The sequence below is a fragment of the Anas platyrhynchos genome, chromosome 3 (genome assembly GCF_047663525.1).
Source record: "Anas platyrhynchos isolate ZD024472 breed Pekin duck chromosome 3, IASCAAS_PekinDuck_T2T, whole genome shotgun sequence".
Lineage (NCBI taxonomy): Eukaryota > Metazoa > Chordata > Aves > Anseriformes > Anatidae > Anas > Anas platyrhynchos.
Genome location: NC_092589.1, coordinates 50,525,259 through 50,545,050, shown reverse-complemented (window position 1 = coordinate 50,545,050; position 19,792 = coordinate 50,525,259). Strand labels below are relative to the sequence as shown.

Genomic DNA, 19,792 nt, shown 5'->3' with positions numbered 1-19,792 from the left:
CAAACCTGCTCTGTGCATGTTTATGCTAAAACGTTAGCCACATCTAATGGTGATTTCTGTGGGAAGTTCTGCATCTAAGCTGATTGCAAATCATCATCCTGGAAACTGTTCCCAAGCCTGTGAGCTTGCGATCGCACTGGTTGAACCTGCTCGCAGAAGTCTTCTGGTTTCAGTCTCGCCTCTGCAATGTTTTCATACTGAGGAGGTGCTGGGCACAAGACTGTATGGGTGCACAGTGACTGAGGGATCAACTTTCCAGTCCCACTGTTGTAGGTTTCTCACCTCTGTGCTGGGTGGTCTGGCTGTCGTGCCCCTTCAGCAAAGGGAGCCGGCAGTGCCTCCCTCGAGAGCAATGCCTGCCTCTCTCTAGCCATGCCCTGTAGCTGTTAGGGTGGGGGTGTGCCTTCCTAGCAGGCATCTCATGGGGTTTGAGAACCAGGAAGCTGAGGGTGATTATGAAAATGGTGGCGGTAGCTGTCCCATGCTTCGTTGCATTTGGGGTGGTTCGCTACCATTCAAACCCCAAAGCGGCTTGTGGTTCAGGTTAAATGGTGCATGCGAGCTGACGGCCTTTCTGCAAGCTGCTGATTTCAGCACCGGAGCTGCTCATTCCCAAGGTAAACTAAACTCACTGATGCTCCTCTCCCTTTTCATGCTACTTTTTTGCTTCTTTGCTTTGTCAAAAAATGCCAAGTGCTTTATTGAGCTTAGGATTTGTTAGAAAGTATTTTAACTTTCTTTAAGACACTGAAGCAAGGACATAAAGCTAGGTAGCTGGAAAGACTGACCTGCGGGCAAGTCCAATCCAAGTACGTGTTTGGACACTGCTTGCACAACTGTCAGCTGTAGCCTGGATTGGTGCTGCCTCCAGCAGGGGATCCTCCCTGCCTGCTGCTGCCTCCTGTGCCCAGTGAGCCAGGCCTGGGGCTGGCTCCTCTCCTCTGTGCACTTGAGCACGCACCTGTTGTTTGTGCTGAGGTAATTCAGGGGCAGAGCAGTTCTTGCATCCAGACTGTGTCGCAAGCAGAGGCCAGAAATAAGCAATGGGGAAGGCAAAGAAGAGGGGAACTTCCCCTGCAAGGTGGAGGTGGATCTGTTTCAGGCCTGTAACTGTGAGATAAAACCAACTGTGGGCTATCTGGAAACAGGTGCTGTCATGTAATTTCAGCAGAACTAGCTATTTTGCAACTAATGTCAAGGTGGATACTTCTGAACTGCCTTTGTTCACAGCTCTTGAATGGCAGCAGAAGTGGCTGCCTGGGTGGTGTGAGGCACGAGTGTGCGGTTTTGCTCCTCTCCTGGGGGTCTGCAGGAGCTGGGGATGCCTCGGGGAGTGGTGGCACTGGAGGCTTTTCTGGTTCTTCTTGTGGTGGAGCACAAGCTGAGTTTGCAGCCTGTCAAGAAGCGATGCTTTGGAAATGACCAGGTATTTTTTTTTTTCTCCTCAGGTTGTTCTTGCTGCTTTGGCTCTAGCTGCAGCCCGGAGCAGGCAGTGAGGTTAATGCTCATGCACTCTCCACCCCTATAACCGAGTCTATTGCTTGTCAGAGCTGCTGCTGTAACAGCTCCCTTAGAATTAATTTGGGATATCCTTAGCACTTCAGGTGGCAGCTCTTTGCTAGCTGCATGACCTTGGCTGGACCAGGTAAGGGGCCAAGCAGGACGAGTAACTGCTGGCAGGAGGTGTCTGCTGAGCAGCTGGAGGAAGGCAGCTCACGTGGCTCAGCTGCAGCTGGTGTGGCCAAGTGATTGCAGACAGACTGTGTTTAGCTGATGGCAGAGATCAGTTTGTGGCCAAGTGATTGCAGACAGACTGTTTCCCTGATGGCAGAGATCAGTTTGTAAGCATCGGAAAGTAGAGCACATGCCATGGGGCTGCAGTGAGATCCTATCCCTGGGCATTCATTGCATGTCAGGAGCTTTACTTGTGAAATAAATAATTATTTCTTTCGCTGTGGATGTGCATTTTGCAGCTGGTAGTTGAGAACAGCTGCTCAGACTACATCCAGTCTGCTGTTCAGCTCTGGTGTGTTTGGTCAGTGCAATGAACAGATCTCCTCCTTCTGTCCCCGTTCTTTTAAAGAAAAGGCCTTTCAGCTTTCCTGAAATAACTGTGCTCTGGAACCAGGGTAGGCTTTCATTTGTGTGTGCCGTTGAAGGTGTGGTTTGGAACATGATGAAACAAGAAATCCCACGTTTACTTGCCCTGGATTGTTCAGAAAAATTCCTCTGACTTCCTTGTATAGGGGTCTGTGACGGGCCGGAGAGCGGCTGACTTCAGCAGCCGTTTTGTTGCAGTTCTGTAAGCGTTCTCATCTTGTTTCTCTTCTGCTTCTGGCACGTGGTTGAGAGGACTTTAAGGTGTTGATGTTGGTGTTTCATAACAAGGAACTGGGAAAGCAAGGAACTAATCTCTAATATATTGATAATTCTGTTGTATGAAGGACTCGGATTCTTGTTGGTTCACAAACAAACTTTAGTTTCCAAATTCTCTACGGGTGTTGAAGAACACTCCAGCTTGATCAAAAAATGTCATTCTTTGCCTCTTTTGTAATCTGCTGAAACAAGTCAAAAAGAGCACTGGAGCCTTTGGGAGTTTTTCAGCAGAATGTGGAATTTCCAGGACCTCCTCTTACAGTTGTGTTTTGATTGAAACACATTTTCTGATGGAGGAAAAAATGATTTTAGTCTTAATTTCTGTTTTCAGAGCTCTTGAAGTCAGGTTCTTCCAACTTATTCTGTGTGATTGCCTTGTCAGGTTTTCTTCCCTTCCTGGTTTTTCTCTACTATAACTTAATTGGCATCATCTTCCTGCACAGAGATGGTCCATTTCTGAGCCACTTTCTTGCATTTCTGAGCTAATCAGTATGATTGTAAAATGTCAACTCTGTGTACCTGGGAGGAAAGAACAATGGCAAGTGTTTGCTTAGGATTGAGACACAATCCTTGAATCTGATCCTTGATCTGACTAAAAAATAGTTTCACTAGTGTTTCAGGTATGACTCAGTACCTGGTGTGTTGGGGTTTCTCTGAGCTTTCTCTTCCTGTAATAAGATGATGATTTTCAGTTTACAGAGGGAGCTCTTGTATTTGTCCCTGACTTGTTCCAGCCACTAGCAGATTGAAATTAAGGCTGCTGTACCACAGGGAAGCCAAGAGCCCTCTACTCAGCAATTGCATGGAAAATTGTGTGGTATTCTGCTGGCTCTTTGATTAGAGATGAGATTCGCTGGATTTCAGAGGAGCTCTCAGAGGATTCAAAAAAACAGAATACAGGAGCTGAGCTGCTGCTGCCCCATCCTTGTCTAAGAACTGGGCTTCTGAAGTGGCAGGAGAGTGGTGGGTTCTCCTCCTGGGGGGGCTGGGGTATGGCAGTGCCGAGTGAGGTAGCGCCTACAGGTCGAGGTGGAGGCAGCCGAACCTTGGGGGTGAAGCTTCTGGTCAACTTTTGGTAGCTGAGAGAGGGGAGCTGAGCCTCCTTGATAGGCTTGGGACTAATCTGTAGATGAAGGCAAATGCTTCTTTGGGTTAGACTCATTAAACCTTAGGTGAATTGTAAATATCAGGAATGCCTAGGAAGCTGCTGTGTTGCCTTTGTTTTTCCGATGGCACGAGTCTGCATCAAATCCCACTGAAGTTGCTGTTTCAGATGGAGGGGGAAAGCTGGGGGATCTCTTACGCTGCAGAAATCAGCTCAATCCAGAGGATGCGCGCTCCTGCCAGAACTGGGAGAGCTCAGAGCCAAGCCGACGATACATGTCTGCTGAGCTGGGCCTCTAACAGCGCCTGGACGGTGCTCCCTGCTAGGAGGCCAGCCCGTCTGGAGAGCTCCTGACCAAAACCAGCTGACCCGGGCACGGCTCCAAAGTGAGCAATGCCGTGTCATGCAGCTCATCACATCCGCGCCGTCGTCTCGGTGCTTGTGATGAGGGAAGTTAGGCCTTATTCAGCCTCAGAAGTGCAGTACATTTTTTGGTTTTGTTGTCTTGCTCTGATTTATTCCCCACTGTGTTATCTAGAGTGGTATGCTCCTTTATCAGATTTTGCTCGGATGGTTTTCTGACATGGCTGTAGCTAGCTGTCACGATCCCTTTTTGTCCCTCGTGGATAGCTCTGCTTGCTTTTCAGCTTCTGACGTTACCCTTCAGAAGCTGTCCCTGGAATGTGGAGTTGTATATACAAGTGCATAGAGGTACAGATAGTCCAGGGAAGCGTTGTTTGTGTCTTTCTGTCTGAGTGCTGTAAGAATCTCAGACCCAGATTTTCCCTTGTAGCTAGATGGATTTGCTGCTGGTGTTCAGGACGTGGCCTGCTGCTCCAGTCTGCTTACACTTGAGGATTTTACGCTGTTGTTGGGTATTGCTGAAAGGCAGTGGTGTGCAGCTGGCCTAAGGGATTTGACAAATTGGTCAGGCTCTCAAGGAGAAAGGTTAACCACCTGTGATGTACCTGCTCACAGTACCCCTTCTCAGGGATTTCAGGGTGGGAGAGGGGTTGGTTGGGTACTGCAGGAAATGTGGGAAACATTTAGGTACTAGAGAAGTATCTCTGTTTTGTTCTTGGCCATGACACAGTAACAACTATTTCTGATACTGATACAGAACACAAACAAGCAACTTGGTGTAGTGGTGTGCTTAACTTTGCAACTTGGTTGCTTCAGGGGCTGGGGCCTAGAGGATGGCAGCAGGGAATGTGGATACTAACCCAGGTGCTTTTTTCTTTTCAGTTACACATGGGAAGCAATTGATACAGACAGACATGTACTTTATAAAATAAACTTCTGTGTTGGTGTTGAAGAGTGTGGGAGAACGAGTGCAGTCTGTGCATATGACATCAATAAGAAGAATTATACGTCAGTAGGTAAGTAAACAAGTGTCTTTCCTTCTACGTGATCCAGAGTCATGTTAATGGATGGTCTTATAACTATTTTTCCAAGCTTCTTTGTATTAGCAAAGATTTTTCTTAGAACAGTTTAGCACTTCATTCTGTTGTAGATTTACTATGTAAATTTGAGAAAATGTGATTTCAGATGATTACTTGACAGGACAGTGAAGTTTATCTCCTCATCTAGTTAACAAAAATCTACAGCGGGAAACTGTGCAGCACTATCCCAAGTAGAAATAACTACCTGTGGTAGGTTGTATCCTATTTGGTGTGTATCCTCATCTGAAGCTTGATACCAGACATAGGAAAAGCTTGAGTTAGGGATCTAAACTGTATCGCAGCCTAGCCTGATGTTAAATTAGCTCTTTCACCAGGGTTAGGTGACATTCTGTAATGCAGTCTTGTATTGCTTAGCTTTTGGGATATCTTTAAGTTGTTACCCAAAGGAAGTTAATGGTGCACAATCCTGTTTTCAGTTCCATGTGTCAAATCCGGTGGCTGCTTCAGTAGTTCTGAGGCATCCTTGGTATCTGAAGGAGTGGTGGACTTGAGGGGGCTGATCTAAGTATGAAACTGGTATATTCCTGGCCACATGCTTTGCGTGTTTTTTCTGGTTCAAAGCAGCTCATGGTCTAAACTGTACTTGTGTACTGATTTGCATGGATGCTTTTCACTTCTGAGGTTCCTTCTTTACCTCAGCAACTGAAGCAGTAGCATACAGATACCAGTAAAGAGGTTTTCTCATGGCTGGCTGCTGCTTAAAACAGAACCATGTGCTAGCTTTCTGAAGCAATCTTCTCAGATTGAATCCCGGTTGCTGCAGATCTGATGTCTGAATTTGGCTGTGTTTGTCGATTTTGCTTTCTGTTGGCAGACAGCTTTTATGAGAAGCTATGAATCTTCAGGAAGTGTTTGAGCTTGAGTTGCTGGAAGATGGTGAGGAAAAAGATTCTCAACTGTGTGCAGATGAGCAGCATCTAGTCAGCCTCCCTTTTACCCACCCCTCTCCCTTAGCTGTTGAGATGCTTTGGTTTCAGGCTGTGGTCAATCAGTGGTTTTCATGCTGTTGTGACCCTGACTTCAAATCACTGGGTGATGAGTAGAAGTGTTCCTCAGTTTGTGGCTGTAGTTCTTTAAAGCAGTGCAGTATATCTAAGCACGAGTTTTCTGGAATGGCTGGTTGATGCATCAAAGTTCAAAGTGCAGTTGTGTTTTGTGGTGTCCTCTACTCTGAGGAGCATGACATCTTTCTAGACCACTTGCCACTGCTGCTGATTTTTGTTCCCAAAACGTGTAAGTTTTATTTCCTGCTGAGGTGGATCTGACCTCTTGAGTCTTCAGCTGCATGTGGATGCAAAATGAAGTAGCACGTGAGCAGCTGTTTTAACATTGTCTTGGTTGTATTGGGACTTCGGCACTGTCAGACTGAGTTGAGGTCATGCTGATGTATTATTAAGCTGCTTGTTTGTCAATCCAAGGCACTTATAGCAAGAGAAGAACAATCTTTGAATCCATGTCTACCTGGATGTAGACTCCCATTGTAGGTTAGCAGCCAAGGCAGCTAAGCCATGTGCCTGTCTTAAAGCAATCCCGCTGTTATGAGATTACTTGCATGCCTGTGCTGAGTGCAGCTGAAGGGTTTTGACTTGGGGAAAGGAAGAGCAAAAAGTCAGCTAATAAACTTTGCTAAGTGGTAAACTTTGGTCTGGTACAGGCTTAATCAGATTTCTACCTTCTTGCAGAGAGGAGTTTTGACTGCAAACAATAGTTTTGCTCTTAAATATTTGCTATGCAAGAGGTAACAGCTATAGGGAGCAATAAAATCAACTCGACTTTGGTGGGAGCAGGACCTGTATGATCTGTGACTGTAATCAAACTGTATGCAAGGGAAGCCTCGTGGCCAATGCTAACTGCATTTGCGGGACATCCAGTGTTGCATTGAGATCCCAGAGGCCTCTCCTAGAAAATGGTTTTCAGCTTTATTGATTGACCTGAGCAGCTTTTAGGGTATAGGCAGAACGCATAGTTCTTGAATGTCAGAGGATGGAAATGACCTGGTACCTTTTTAATTTGGTGTGATACCTAGTGACTGATGTTCTACCTAGTTGGACTGCTGTTACAGCAATATTTCTGCTGTTAGTTGTAACTGTGTTAACCTGAGTGGTGAAACATGAAGTTTTTCAGCTGCAACAGGCTGGACGTGAAATGATAGCTGCCACCTAAATGCCCCCTTTCTCTTGGGTGACTGATTAAAAGGCAATCAGGGAAGACATTCTCCTCCCAAGCAGCCTAAAAGATGAAGGAACAAATGCGTAAAAAGTGTTGTGAATAGTGTCATTAATACTGGTCTACTACAACCATGTAAAATGAAGTTTAACTGCTAACTCTTCTGACCTGTAGAAGCTGGCTTGCGGTGTTACTTTAAGGAGAGAATGCATCTCAAAAGTCATGAAGAAATGTGATTGGAGAGGGAGCCTGTTGTAGGGAAGGTTGCTGCAGAACTGGTACTCAGGAAGGACATCCATGGGAAGCTGACAGTGTGAGGGGGTGGCTTGTAAGACTACTCCCAGCCCTGCTCACAGTGTGCTACTGAAGGGTTTCTTGCTATGATCTTTGTAAGTTCCTAAAGTAGCTTTTAAGCATGCATGAGGGTGGGGAGAGAGCATGCGTGTTGCCCTGGATTAAACAAGATGTTCTGGCTTTGCTTGTTTTTTTCTTGAACATCACTTTAACTGAGGAAACTGGAGTCGACTAACAAGGCCTTTAGAGCAATGTAATTAATGTGTTGTCAGAACTGAGAGAAAGCTAATGCTTACAGAGGGCTAAGTTAGGTCCTCAGAAGCTGCTGCTGTAAATTCTTGGCTAAACTGAGGCTTGAAACCATACATGTTTATACAGAGTTCAATAACTTGTGCATGTCGTTACCATATGTACCTCTTTTGACTAGGAAGCTATGCTGGCTTCCTTCCTACCAAATCTCCTAGTGAAGAAGAGAAGACACTGACAGCATCTTCTAAGCAATGTTGTAATGAGTAGAAATCTTGCTCTCAGAGTAGTGTGCATCTCTTAATGTTTATAAGAGGGCTATGTGATGCTTCTGTCAGCATCAGTGCTCATAGTCCTAAAAACCCGAAGGCTATGTTTTGGTAAGTGTCAAGAAATACAAAAGGCAGGGATCTCAGACAGCTTTCATGTGCGTGCAGGCTGGTATAGAACTGCATGGTGGTAACGTGCATCACTGTGTCAGGCTCTCAGCCTGGCACAAATCCCTGTGCACATGTGTATGAGCAGGTTTGGTCTATGCTGCCCTTCCGGGCTGACAAGTCTCCAATCTTACCTTCCCTTGAAAAGGCAGGTGGCTACTGAGTTCTGTCTGTCTTGTTACCCTGATATATAGAGGGGTGCAGTGAATGCCTGCTTAGGTATTAGCACCTCGATGGAGCTTCTTGTAACAGAGTTAGCGTGATGTGATCATGTGCAGCACCGATGGGCAGTCCTTATGGTACTCAGGGCTAGCTGTCAAGGTCTCGTTCTGCCTGTCACTGCTTCAGTTTTACCTGCAAGCTTGGTGGCTATAGCAGCTTTCTCCTGCTACAGTTCAAAGCAGTTAATGTGCGGGACAGGACTGGAAAACAGTGCTGGGCAACCTGATGGAAAGATGCCAAAGAATGTCATTAGGGAAAGCCCTGGCAGCTGGTAACAGTGGTTGGGAAGGTGTTGCTACAGAACACTGCCTTGACTGTTTTTGAGCTTCTTGTATCCTCTTCCTGCCCAGTTCATTTACATCTGCTGCTTTTGCTCTCAGAACTATATTACCCCAGATTGGGTGCAGCGTAGTTTGTTCTGCCCTGATTGAGGAGTTAACAGGCGGGGAAATGTGGCTGGGCTCACATGTGACCTAGATGCAAAGCTGCTGTCTGCAGTGATTACAGATTTGACTTTATCTCTAGTGCAGACATCAAAAAAAAATAAGGAGGGAAGCCAGTTAATATTGGCATTTTATAGTGTTCTCTGCAGTTCAGCCCAAACTTATTGCAGCACTAAAATCTACCTAGTAAAAATGGGCAGCGTGGAGGACTTTGCTTAATGCTAACCAAATGGGTTTGAACGGGAACATTCCTGAGCTTGAGCTGGCACTTATCATGACTTGAAATGTGCTTCACCCTTTCCCTTCCTGTCAGGTGTTGGAGAAAGAGGGACGTGCAGTGAAGCTTTGCTGACCCCAGCCCTCCTGCAGCATGCAGGCTGTGCTAAAGGGGATGAGAGCTGTAGGAGGACATGCATGGATGTAGTGGTTCTGCGTTGGGTTTAGCAGGAGATAATGCTAATGCTGCAGATGCATCCAGGCACTGATGGAGTTCCCATTAAGTACACTCTCTGACACGATCTGTTTAAAAGACAGGCTAAGAAGCTGATAAATTGAAGCTAGTGGGAGGAAGGAGGGAGTTGTGGTACTTGCAGCTAGCTCGTAATGGTGTTTGCTTACAGAGCCTTGAGGAAGTAGATGTGTGATTAGAGAGATCAAATACAGTCTTAACTTGGATCTGGACTTTAGATCACGAGAACTGCAAGGGAAGTCTGCAGCTGTACTCTGTTCAGGCTGTTCTCAGGTGGACTAGTATGTCTTGTGCTGTTCAGTGCTTGAGCTTAGAGCTTTTGTGTTGAGCTTCCACAAAAGCACAGTACTGTAACCTCTCCCCCTCTTTTCTTTTTGCAAATATTAGGTGATCTAAACTTGCAAAGAGCTTCTAAAACTCTTCTGGAACTCAACACTACAGCTAAGTGCCCACAGAAAGACAGTCAGCACCAAATTCAAAGCAACATTAACTTCTTGTGTGGGAAAACACTGGTAAGTCTAAATCACTTATTCTTATCTTCAATGGGTAAAGTGTGTACTTTTAACTTGCTTTTTAGAGAGACTTGCTGTACTAGTGGATGTAGTAATTAACAAGCTTCTTAGCCTAAGGAAAAGCCAATTACATTTTGGTACCAAATTAAGGATGTGATCCAAAGGAGCATTCAGAATTCAATCAAGTTGGAAAATAATTTCAGATCTGCTGTTTAGGTCTGATCGCAGGCTCTTCTGGGTCTTTAATGTTTTCACTTGTATCTTCGTGTTTTTCTGTAGTATTTTAATAGCGTGATATGGAGGAGTTGGTCAACTGGGTGCTGTAACTGAAAGTTGTTTCAATACTGGCTGTGTCTGAGCTGTGGACCTAGAATGGCTGTTTAATAAAACAGTCCTGAACAAGACTGATGTCTGGTGCAAGTCAGCATAGATGACATCAGTAAGCTTTAGATTTTGTCCGCACATAGTTGAGCTTAGAGTGCCTGTGCATCTAGCTGGGCTTCTGGGGGTGCAGTTGTTTGTGGGTATCTGCCTAAAGTTTGGATGGAGATAATTGCATACACACTTTTCAGGTCATATCCATGTGCTTTTGGAGTTGCGCCTTCTAAACACTTAACTGATATCCCAGCTTGGTATTCTGTACAGACTGAGAAGTTTGTGTATCAGAGATAAACATGTATCAGGGCTGCTGTTGGCACAGGTAACACCATTGCACACCCTCTTTTGGAAGCGTACCCAATTCAAACACGGTGCTAGTGCAGCAGAGAGGTTTAAAGGCTTCCTGTGTGCTGTTTTAGCAGATGATTCTGTAAACAATTAAAAATAGTTCCTCAGCTCCAGATATATCACTAGATCATAACCACCTTTAAACCTCTTCTAGTTACTGTAGTTGTAACACCTATTTTCATGTGACCTAGCAAAAAGATTTTGTAATAGTGTCTGGAACAACTTGTCTCCAGCACTTTTTGCAGGGTTAAATGGAGGAGGGTATCTGTTTGAATAGGCTAAAGCATTTCTAGCTGAGGTGACGAAGGGACAGCATGCAAAAAAATCTCATTTTCCTTCTATAAGCAGAGGCATTTACTTGAGCATCCAGCCTTAAACTATGGTAGAAGCTTTGTCCTGAAATAGGTGCAAGTGTTTGATGTGAGCCTATTTAAAAAAAAAAAAAGTAGCTGACTTCAGAGGTATCCTTTCCATATAGCTGAAGAACTTGCTAATCAGACTTTGTGGGATGAAAGATAGGGAACGGGTAAACGATGCAGTCTTGCTGTTTGTCTCTTTACGCACAGGTATTGGTCTTTTCATTTTTAGTAACTAGATGTGCCTGGTACTCCTGCCAATATCAGTTGGCATAAGTAAGTGCTTCTAAAAGATGTAGTACAATTTTTGCATATTAGGATTGGCACATGGTAATTAGAGAACTTGCATATGCAGAGTGAGAAGGATTTGGCATCCTGCATCTTCATGAGTTTACCAACAAATCTGATAAAAGGCACAAACAACAGTCATGCTATTTAGGTGCTATTAAGAAATTGTATGGCTTTGATCTGATCTGTATTCTCTTCTTAATCTCTTAAATTAATTTATTTCTGTCTGTCGATACAAAATAAAACTGAAGCCTGTTCTTAAAATGACTTTCTCCTTTAAATAGGGTACGCCTGAATTCGTAACAGCAACAGAGTGTGTGCACTATTTTGAGTGGAGGACCTTTGTTGCTTGCAAGAAAGACTTGTTTAAACCTGTGAAAGAGGTAATCCATGTACTATACATATAGAAATTTCTTTTCACAGATCTGGCAATCTTACTTTTCCAGCCCTCCTACCCCAAATAAATCCTAACAACCTCCATAGGCCAGACTTCTTCACATGCATATAAAACAGCTGGTGGAGCTGAGAATTTTTGGTAGTTCTTCAACCCTTTAAGATCTGTATGGTTTATAGTAAAACTGTAAGAGCTGGAGCGGAATATGCTAAGTTCTGATGCCTTCTTTTGTCCAGTGTATCTAGCTTTAAGTCTATCTGAAAGTACTTGAGCTTCTAGAAGTAAAAGACTTTTTCATGTATTAAATTGTTTTTATAAATGCCTGTTTCTAACTTCTCCCGACTTCATTGGCCTGCATTGTATGTATTTTCTTGTTCTTTTAGGTGCCTTGCTATGTATTTGATGAAGATTTGAAGAAACATGACTTAAATCCTCTCATCAAGATTTCAGGACACTACTTGGTGGATGATTCTGATGATGATGATTCCTTGTTTATAAACATCTGCAGGGACTTAGGTGTGGACACAAGCTTGTATCACCTGTCAGAGTATAAATTCCTAGCAGTATGATTCTTCTAGTGCCCCAGTTGAGGTTGTCCCATGACTGAAGACTGGTGGTTTAGGATTTTCACTATTGTTTCAAACTATTTCTGATGATTTGAAGGCTGCTTTTTGTGAAGCCAAGTTTTCTTCTCTTAACTGTTGAGCTGTTCAGAGATATTTGCCTTCTGGAAGGGCAAGGACTGCTAGAGAAGTTTACTTAAGCTCTTCCACTCAATCAAGTCTTTTAGCTGTTCATGTTACTGCCAAATAGGACCAAGATAGTTCATAGCACGTGTTTTAATAAATGTTAAATTTTAATAAACTCTGAATACATTCATTTGTGCTCTGAATTTATTGCTTGCTTTGGGCTCCCATTCAGGCTGTTGCTTTGTTACAAGTCTATCCCAAAATGAATTTGAAAGTGTGTTTAGGTGCTTTGATAAGTAATGGTGCATAACTATCAATGTCATGTCAGTTGGGAGCCAGCCATATAGATAAGGAATTAAAATAGCAAAATCACTTATTTGAATCTTATTGAAAATGCTTACTTGTACTCTTGCACTGATTTTTTTTTTTTTAAGCTGTGCAGTTATTTCTTGTATGCCCGTGTTTAGTGGACAAGTAAACTAGAACTTCTAATTACAGTGGCAGGTCTGTTCTTTTAAAAACAAATCCAGAAGAACGATTAGTCTGAAGCTTTTTGCTGACAGCTTTGGATAAGATAAGAATCAAAGGAGGAAAAAGCCCTTTCCTGACAGTTAGGGCTTTCTGTCCCTTGGTACTGTTTCACTGTCGTGGGGGGAAAAACTAGTCAAAATACTTCTAGAAATTCTTGAGCCATATATATATATCCAACTGCTGTACTAGCTACCAGAAACTAATTTGAGCAAGGAAAAAATGGGACAGCATGAGCTTCTCCTTGTACATAAGTACTTCAGGTTTTGTCTTGTCAGTTACACATTCTTTGTTACCCATTTTAAAGATATTTAAAAAAAAAAAAGGGTGAAGCAATGTATAGCAAGTAAGTCCACAGATGAAATCATGAAGTACTCCGTGCAGAGCTGGGCTTAAAAATTGAATTTTGTTTTCTATGTTCTTTAACAGGAAACTCAGGTGGAGAGGCCAGTAACTGCCCTGCTGGCAGTGCGGCTTGCTTGATACACGAAGGTCATGCATATGATGTTGGCCGTCCAAAGGAACAGCTGAAGCGTCATGACCAAGACAGGTACTTCATATTTCTGGTGGTACTTCCATGAATGCTTCTCAGTCATCTAGACTGGGTGAAGTAGTCTTATTTTCTTCTAGAAGACCTGTGTTGCCATCAGCATGAGTTCAACTTTGAAGCATTGGCAGAGATTATTTTTTCGAATAGTGGGAGGGTAGAGTCTTTTTGCAGACATCCCATTGTACTGCCATAGCACAGCAAATTTTCTTCCTTGTCAGAGGCTCTTTACAAAATTGCAAATTTCTTGGAAGCCAGGGTTAATTAGTATTCTCTGCCTCCAAGCAAAAGAATGATTTTTAATTCCATCTGTCTAACGTTTCAGGGCTTGAAGGGTAAATGTGTTGGCTCTGTGTTTTGACTCACTTTGTTTGGCTCACTCTACTGCCCAGGAGTGCTTTAAATTGAGAATAGGGCCAGATGTTGCCCTTCTGTAGTTTTGTATGAATGGGTTCTTAATACAAGAAACAGATAGGCAGTGCGAGGTTTATTGTTTCTGGTGGTGGCAGAAGAGCGGGGGCTAGGAGAAACTGTTTCCTTGATGCTCTCTGTTCTGTTTACTGCTTTTTTTTTTTTATGCTCAGAAGGAGCAGTCAGGCACTGGGACGGGTTGCCCAGGGAGGTGGTGGAGTCACCGTGCCTGGGGGTGTTTAAGGTTGGACGTGGTGCTTAGGGACATGGTTTGGTGGGTGACATTGGTGGTAGGGTGGTGGTTGGACCAGATGATCTTGGAGGTCTTTTCCAACCTTCAAGATTCTGACTCCTGTCTTTAAGAGTTATTTAGAAAACTGTAAAATGAAAGGAATAAAGGCATCCATAAACAGCGACTTCCAGGAATGGGACTACTTTGTATCCTGTAAAAGAGAGGTGTCTCTCCAGCAGTATGCTTCTGTGCAATGTCTCGTGTCTGAAGTGTATTTTCAGCTTCTTTTTTCTTTCTAGGCTGGTACTGAGTTATGAGAGACTATACACTGATGATGAAAAGCCAGACTTCTGCCTAGGCCATAATCCAGCAGTGACAATCACTTTTGTTTGCCCATCAAAGAGAGGAGAACAGGTAACTTTGCTGTTCTAGTGTGTATGTTAAATGGTTGGTCTTCTAACTTCTGTGTGCATTACCTTTCATTTTAATTGATAACTAAAGTGAACAGAAAAATTCTGCTGTTTTGTGGCTTGTCAAGAGTGAGGCATATTCAAAGTAAATACTATTCAAAAAACTGTATTCTAAAACTTAAAACAAGGGCTTGAATAAAATTTTCCCAGGGTTATATTTTTCCGTTATTTTGGTGAATTTAGTTATCCTTTTGTAGGTTAAACATTTTTGTCTGAATGGGACTCTTAGAACAGTGTTAGTCCTTGGCACAGAGCTCTTCTTTGGTTGATGAAGGTTTTTTCACCAGTCAGGCTTGGGCATGCTTATAGTTTTCTGTTACTTGTTTCTTATTCTGGCCTTCCTCAGGGAAAAAAAAAAATACAAGTGTCACTGCTTGGCAAAAGTTTGTCACTTACTAAGCAGGCTAACTCCTTTAACCTTAAAGTTTGTACTGTTAAGCAGCAAATCAATTTTTGTGGGACACTGTTTGAGTGAACTTCAATGCAGTGTGGTAATTACTGCTTGTGATGCCAGGTAATTTCAGTAACCTGCATTCCTTAAATTGGATCAGTGTGGATATTGCTAGTGCTCTACTGCTTTATGTTGCAACGCTTTTGGCTGCGGGCTGGCAAAGGAGGAACTCTTGTCAGGCTAAGTTTGATTTAATGTTTTGTCCCTCCTATGACCTAGATGGGTACCATACATCATTCTCATGACTGGGTGACATGGGGTGTCCTCTGATGTCACTTTGTAATACATCAGCATAACTATGCACACACATAGCATGAATGGTATTGGTAATGTTAACTGTGCCTGTAACTTCCATGATATTTACCTGTGTATCTGCCTGTTTTAGTTACGTCAATCAGTGAGCTTCTAAATGTTCCTCTTCAAGAGGTGCAAAAATATTTCTCTACAGAAAAAAGCATCCAATGAAAGTGTTGGCTAAAGAATTGTCAAATACTGCCTCTTATCCTGATTTGGACTGAGGGAAGTTAAAGTTGCTAAAATGTCCAGTGCTATGAGGCTGCTTTGCCTTCAGATAATACTTCATCTGTTCCCATTTTTGAGGAATCCCCAGAGGCAAACACAATCCAATCCAAGCTGTGCTCAGCAATTTGACCTCCATGTTCTTTTGCCAACACGTAAAATAAAAAACGCTTTTTTAAATGTACTTTACTTCTAATCCTCTGCTAATGGCTGATGCTTTACTTCTTTTTAGACTTCTAGTAGTTTGGCACATAATCAGTAAGAGCTGTTTTATTCTATAGTCAATACCTGAATAGCCAGAGATGGTGTTTGCAGATCATAAGCAATTTATTACAGGTGAAGCTGCTCATTACTCACCTGAAACAAATGTGACACCATTAATTGAGGGATTCCATTTCAAGTACATCTCTACACTTGTAATTTTAATCCTGATTACTTCTGTATCAGAGTGCAGGTCCCAGACTCACTGCAAAAACAAATTGCCGGTATGAAATTGAGTGGGTTACTGAGTATGCCTGTCACAGGGATTACCTGGAGAGTAAGAGCTGTATTCTGACTAATGAGCAACATGATATCTCCATTGACTTGAGACCACTTACTCAACTTCCAGGTAAGCTCACTATTTTTCTTTTGAGTCTGTGGTGCTACTAATCAGTTTTGTTTCCATATTTGGAGACTGGGAATAATACCCTATCTAGATATTTGGGTCATACCTGACAAGTAGATTTTGGTAGACTTTGTCTGTTCTGCTATAACACTTTTTTTTGTTTATTCAGATTATGTCACACCGTATTTAGCCAAAGATGACAAAGATGAGTATTACTATTACTTGAATGTATGCGGGAAAACTAGTGCAGGTAACTGCAAGGACAGCACGGGATACATTTCATCTTGCCAAGTAAAATTTTTGAATAATCAACAAAAAGTGGCAGGAAGATTTGAGAACCAGACCCTAAGGTATGTATATTAAAAATATTTCCAGGCTCTTTAGCTGTGCTAAGTTACCTGAATGATGATTGTTCTTTGTTTCCTACTTTGACGCCCTTATTTGTCTTGTAAGCAATATTGGATACAAAATGCAAGCATTCGTGCTTGGTGTTGTGTAGGAAAACAGTAACAGTATGCCAAGATGGCATTAGCAAACAGGAGCAAATGGGATTGGTAGGGGCCAATGCCTACACAGGAAGGAAACTTTCACCAACTTTGTCGGAACTGCAGACTGCTGTACTGCATCTTGCCCTTCTTGAGTTTTGCATGCAGTGTGGCATCAGGGCTGGATGTTTTAGCTTTAGCTCATTTGCAAGAATTAATCACGTATTAATCATACTCAAGATTACTTGAGTTCAGGAATTAGTGTGTGTTTAAGAATCTGAGGATTCCCATACTGGGACAATAGCGAAGAGGTTCTTCGCTTAGGTACGATCTTTCATTCTGTATGTATGCATATGGCAGACATGTAAGAGCAGTCGTCCAGGGGCTATGGCTTCTTCCACCTGCAAAAATAGCCATGAAATAAAGTAATATGAAGAAATGTTCCACTGAGGCTGGAAGCCTTTGTTGCAGTAGAAATATCAGTATTAATGTTGAACAAGCATCTGTCTTCCCTCTTGAGTGAGATGATTAAGTTAAAAAAAAAAAAAAAAGTAGAATAAAATATGGCTTCTGTTATGAGGAGAACACTGCGTTATTGCCTGATCACATTTCTATCTAAAACTGACTTTTCACTCAGATATTCTGATGGGGATCTCACTTTAATTTATCCGAATGGGGATGCATGTAGTTCCGGCTTTGAGAGAATGACAGTCATAAACTTTGAGTGCAATGAAACTGCAGGTGAGTATAATCAGCTGTGGTGACTGCTTAGAGTTTGACTTCTGTGCTTGCTGGTAGACCTTATGCTCAAAGGAATGCATGCTTTGAGCCACATTTAACACAAGAAATAAATATTGCTAGAGTAAGCACTAATTTCTGTAGCTTGCAGGATCGTTTTGTACACCATAGTAGCACTGATATGTTAAATTAGCACTGGTGATAAAGAGTATTGAGGCATGAAAATACCTATTCTTCTTAGTCAACAGTTTAACAACAAAATAAATTCTTTTGCTGCACAGGACTTGTGGTTTTTCTGTCTTCCTTGCTCACTGCATTGAGTTCTCAAATATCTCTTGCTTTTTTTCTCTTCCTACTGGAAACCTTATCTCTGTGTATTCATCTTCAATATTAAGGTAATGATGGTAGAGGGACTCCAGTGTTTACTGGCGAAGTGGACTGCACCTATTTTTTCACTTGGGATACAAAATACGCATGTGTTAAAGAAAGAGAAGATCTCCTTTGCAGAGTTTCTGATAAGAGAAAACACTATGATTTGTCACCTCTGATCCGCAGTTCAGGTATGGCAGTGAAAGCTCACTTTCAGTTACTTTTGTTCTGAAACTTCTGTTCTGAATTTACGTGCCATTTCTAATGTCATTGCAATTCCTTAGCAGAACACAATTTGGCTGTCACTTTCCTTGGTATTTTTCTGGGGTACTGGCACCCAGTTCCATCCTCTCAAAAGAAATAATCGCATTAGGAAAGTAGCTGTATCTGTGACTGTCTTGGTTATTGTCGTCTTAAGGGACTCTGTTTTTCTGTGATGAACGGTGTTTTGGAATTGAGAGGCTGGAATGATTAAGCTAGCTGACTTGTTCTTAGTGACTGTCTGTATTTCAGATTCAGCCCAGAACTGGGAAGCTGTTGACAGTAGCCTTTCAGAGGCAGGAAGGAAACATTATTACATCAACATCTGCCATAAAGTGCTGAAGAAAGGAGGAGCTTCCCTCTGCCCAGATACTGCTGCTATTTGCTCTGTAGGTGAGTCTTTTTAAATCTCTGAAGGCTTGGTGTTTCTTCCTTTGTAAATGCAAAAGGTCTGCACTGGATGCCTTCTGTTACTTGAGGAAATGGAAGTTAGGAGCATAATTCCCATGTGCTGCTAAAGACCTCAAAAGACGTGATACCAGTATACTTTCCTAACAGCTGAATGGTATTACACTTTCCTCCATGGCGTGTAGAACGGTCTAGGGAAGGTTGAAAACCAACTTGTAATGTCATGCTTTCTTATGACTTTCCATTTGGCTAGTTAATATTCTCTTCATAGAGTAAACTTTCTAGGGGAAAAAAGTGATGCCTTTGCTCTCCTTGCAGATAAACAAAACAAGAGCAGGAATCTTGGAACATTTGTTTCTTCGCCTAAAAAGGTTGGAGAAAATATTCAACTTATCTATTCAAATGGAGACAGCTGTGGTGTTAACAAAAAAATCAAAACTGTCATCACTCTTATATGCAGACCAGGTAAGAATATCCAAACCTTTTTTTTTTTTTTAATCCAGTTAAAAAATGGAGATCACTTCATATTCCCAGACGTGAGTGCTAAATCTTAGTATTTGTCTTTGTTTTTCATTTTCTTGTATGCAAAAGTTGAAGGACTATTGTTTGCTAGGATGATAGCAATTTAACTGCAGGTATCTATCTCTGTTCATGTTTTATAAAAGTGTTCTTTGAATATTCAAGACCATTTAATAATCTCTTGAGCTGAGATTTTCAAACAAGGTGAAGGTAAGTTTAAGTGACTAAAGCTCTGTGAATACTTTCAAGTTCTAGAAAGCACTTTCTACCTCTAGATTGTCTTGATAGAAAAGACTGGTTCTGAACCATACATGTATTCATTTACGTTAACCTTTTTCAATAAGTTTTCTCTAAACTGCTTGCATTTTACAGTAAGCAGGAACACTGGCAGAAGCTGTTAATTTTCATCTCCCTATAATAGCCCACTAGTATAACTTCTTCCCGGGAAATAGTAATCTTGGATTTTTGCACCTCAGCCTGAGGAAGCTAAATCCTTTGCGTGCTGACTGTTCAGATCAGGTCATGCACTAGTTCTGATAAACCTGTTGCTTTATAGCCAAGCTCCCAGCTTGCATATCAAAAGAAACTTTTTTGGAGTGTGAGAGAGTTCTTGGGAGCAGACTGAGCAGTACATCCTCACCTCTTGGCTAAACCTGGGGAGAAGGATGCAAAGAACTAGTGTAAGGAATTGTTGATTGTGGTCCTTATTTTCACAGGAGAGGTACTTCATTACTTCTGGTCCCCTTTTGGGGAGAAGTCGGTGTTTGTAGGCTTAGGGTAATAATTTTGGCAGCCTGACTGTACTGAGTGTTGTTTAACATGTTGCTCTTTCAATACCAGGTGATCTAGAAAGCGCTCCAATCTTGATGTCTGAAGGTGAATGTTCATATGCTTTTGACTGGTATACTGCTGCTGCGTGTGTCCTGTCTAAAACTGAAGGAGATAACTGTCAAGTCTCTGATGCTCAGGCAGGTATGTGTTTATGTTGGCCAAACTGAAGGGCCTTCAAGGATAGGACTTCTGCCATGGCATTGAGCATTAAGTCCTCTTTCTGTGCAAAA

The 19,792-nt window shown here is 42.4% G+C and overlaps 1 protein-coding gene across 1 annotated transcript in view; it reads left to right on the top strand.

Annotated features, from left to right (window-relative positions):
- The window catches only part of IGF2R (insulin like growth factor 2 receptor), a 53,603-nt gene that overhangs the window by 1,517 nt on the left and 32,294 nt on the right, over window positions 1-19,792 (top strand). The window contains exons 2-14 of the mRNA XM_027453313.3: window positions 4,727-4,860; window positions 9,609-9,733; window positions 11,388-11,486; window positions 11,881-12,013; window positions 13,144-13,264; window positions 14,204-14,318; window positions 15,792-15,954; window positions 16,121-16,301; window positions 17,074-17,177; window positions 17,570-17,734; window positions 18,057-18,197; window positions 18,531-18,677; window positions 19,572-19,703. Of these exons, the coding sequence (XP_027309114.3) occupies window positions 4,727-4,860; window positions 9,609-9,733; window positions 11,388-11,486; window positions 11,881-12,013; window positions 13,144-13,264; window positions 14,204-14,318; window positions 15,792-15,954; window positions 16,121-16,301; window positions 17,074-17,177; window positions 17,570-17,734; window positions 18,057-18,197; window positions 18,531-18,677; window positions 19,572-19,703 (1,760 nt within the window). The remainder of the gene's footprint in view (window positions 1-4,726; window positions 4,861-9,608; window positions 9,734-11,387; window positions 11,487-11,880; window positions 12,014-13,143; window positions 13,265-14,203; window positions 14,319-15,791; window positions 15,955-16,120; window positions 16,302-17,073; window positions 17,178-17,569; window positions 17,735-18,056; window positions 18,198-18,530; window positions 18,678-19,571; window positions 19,704-19,792) is intronic.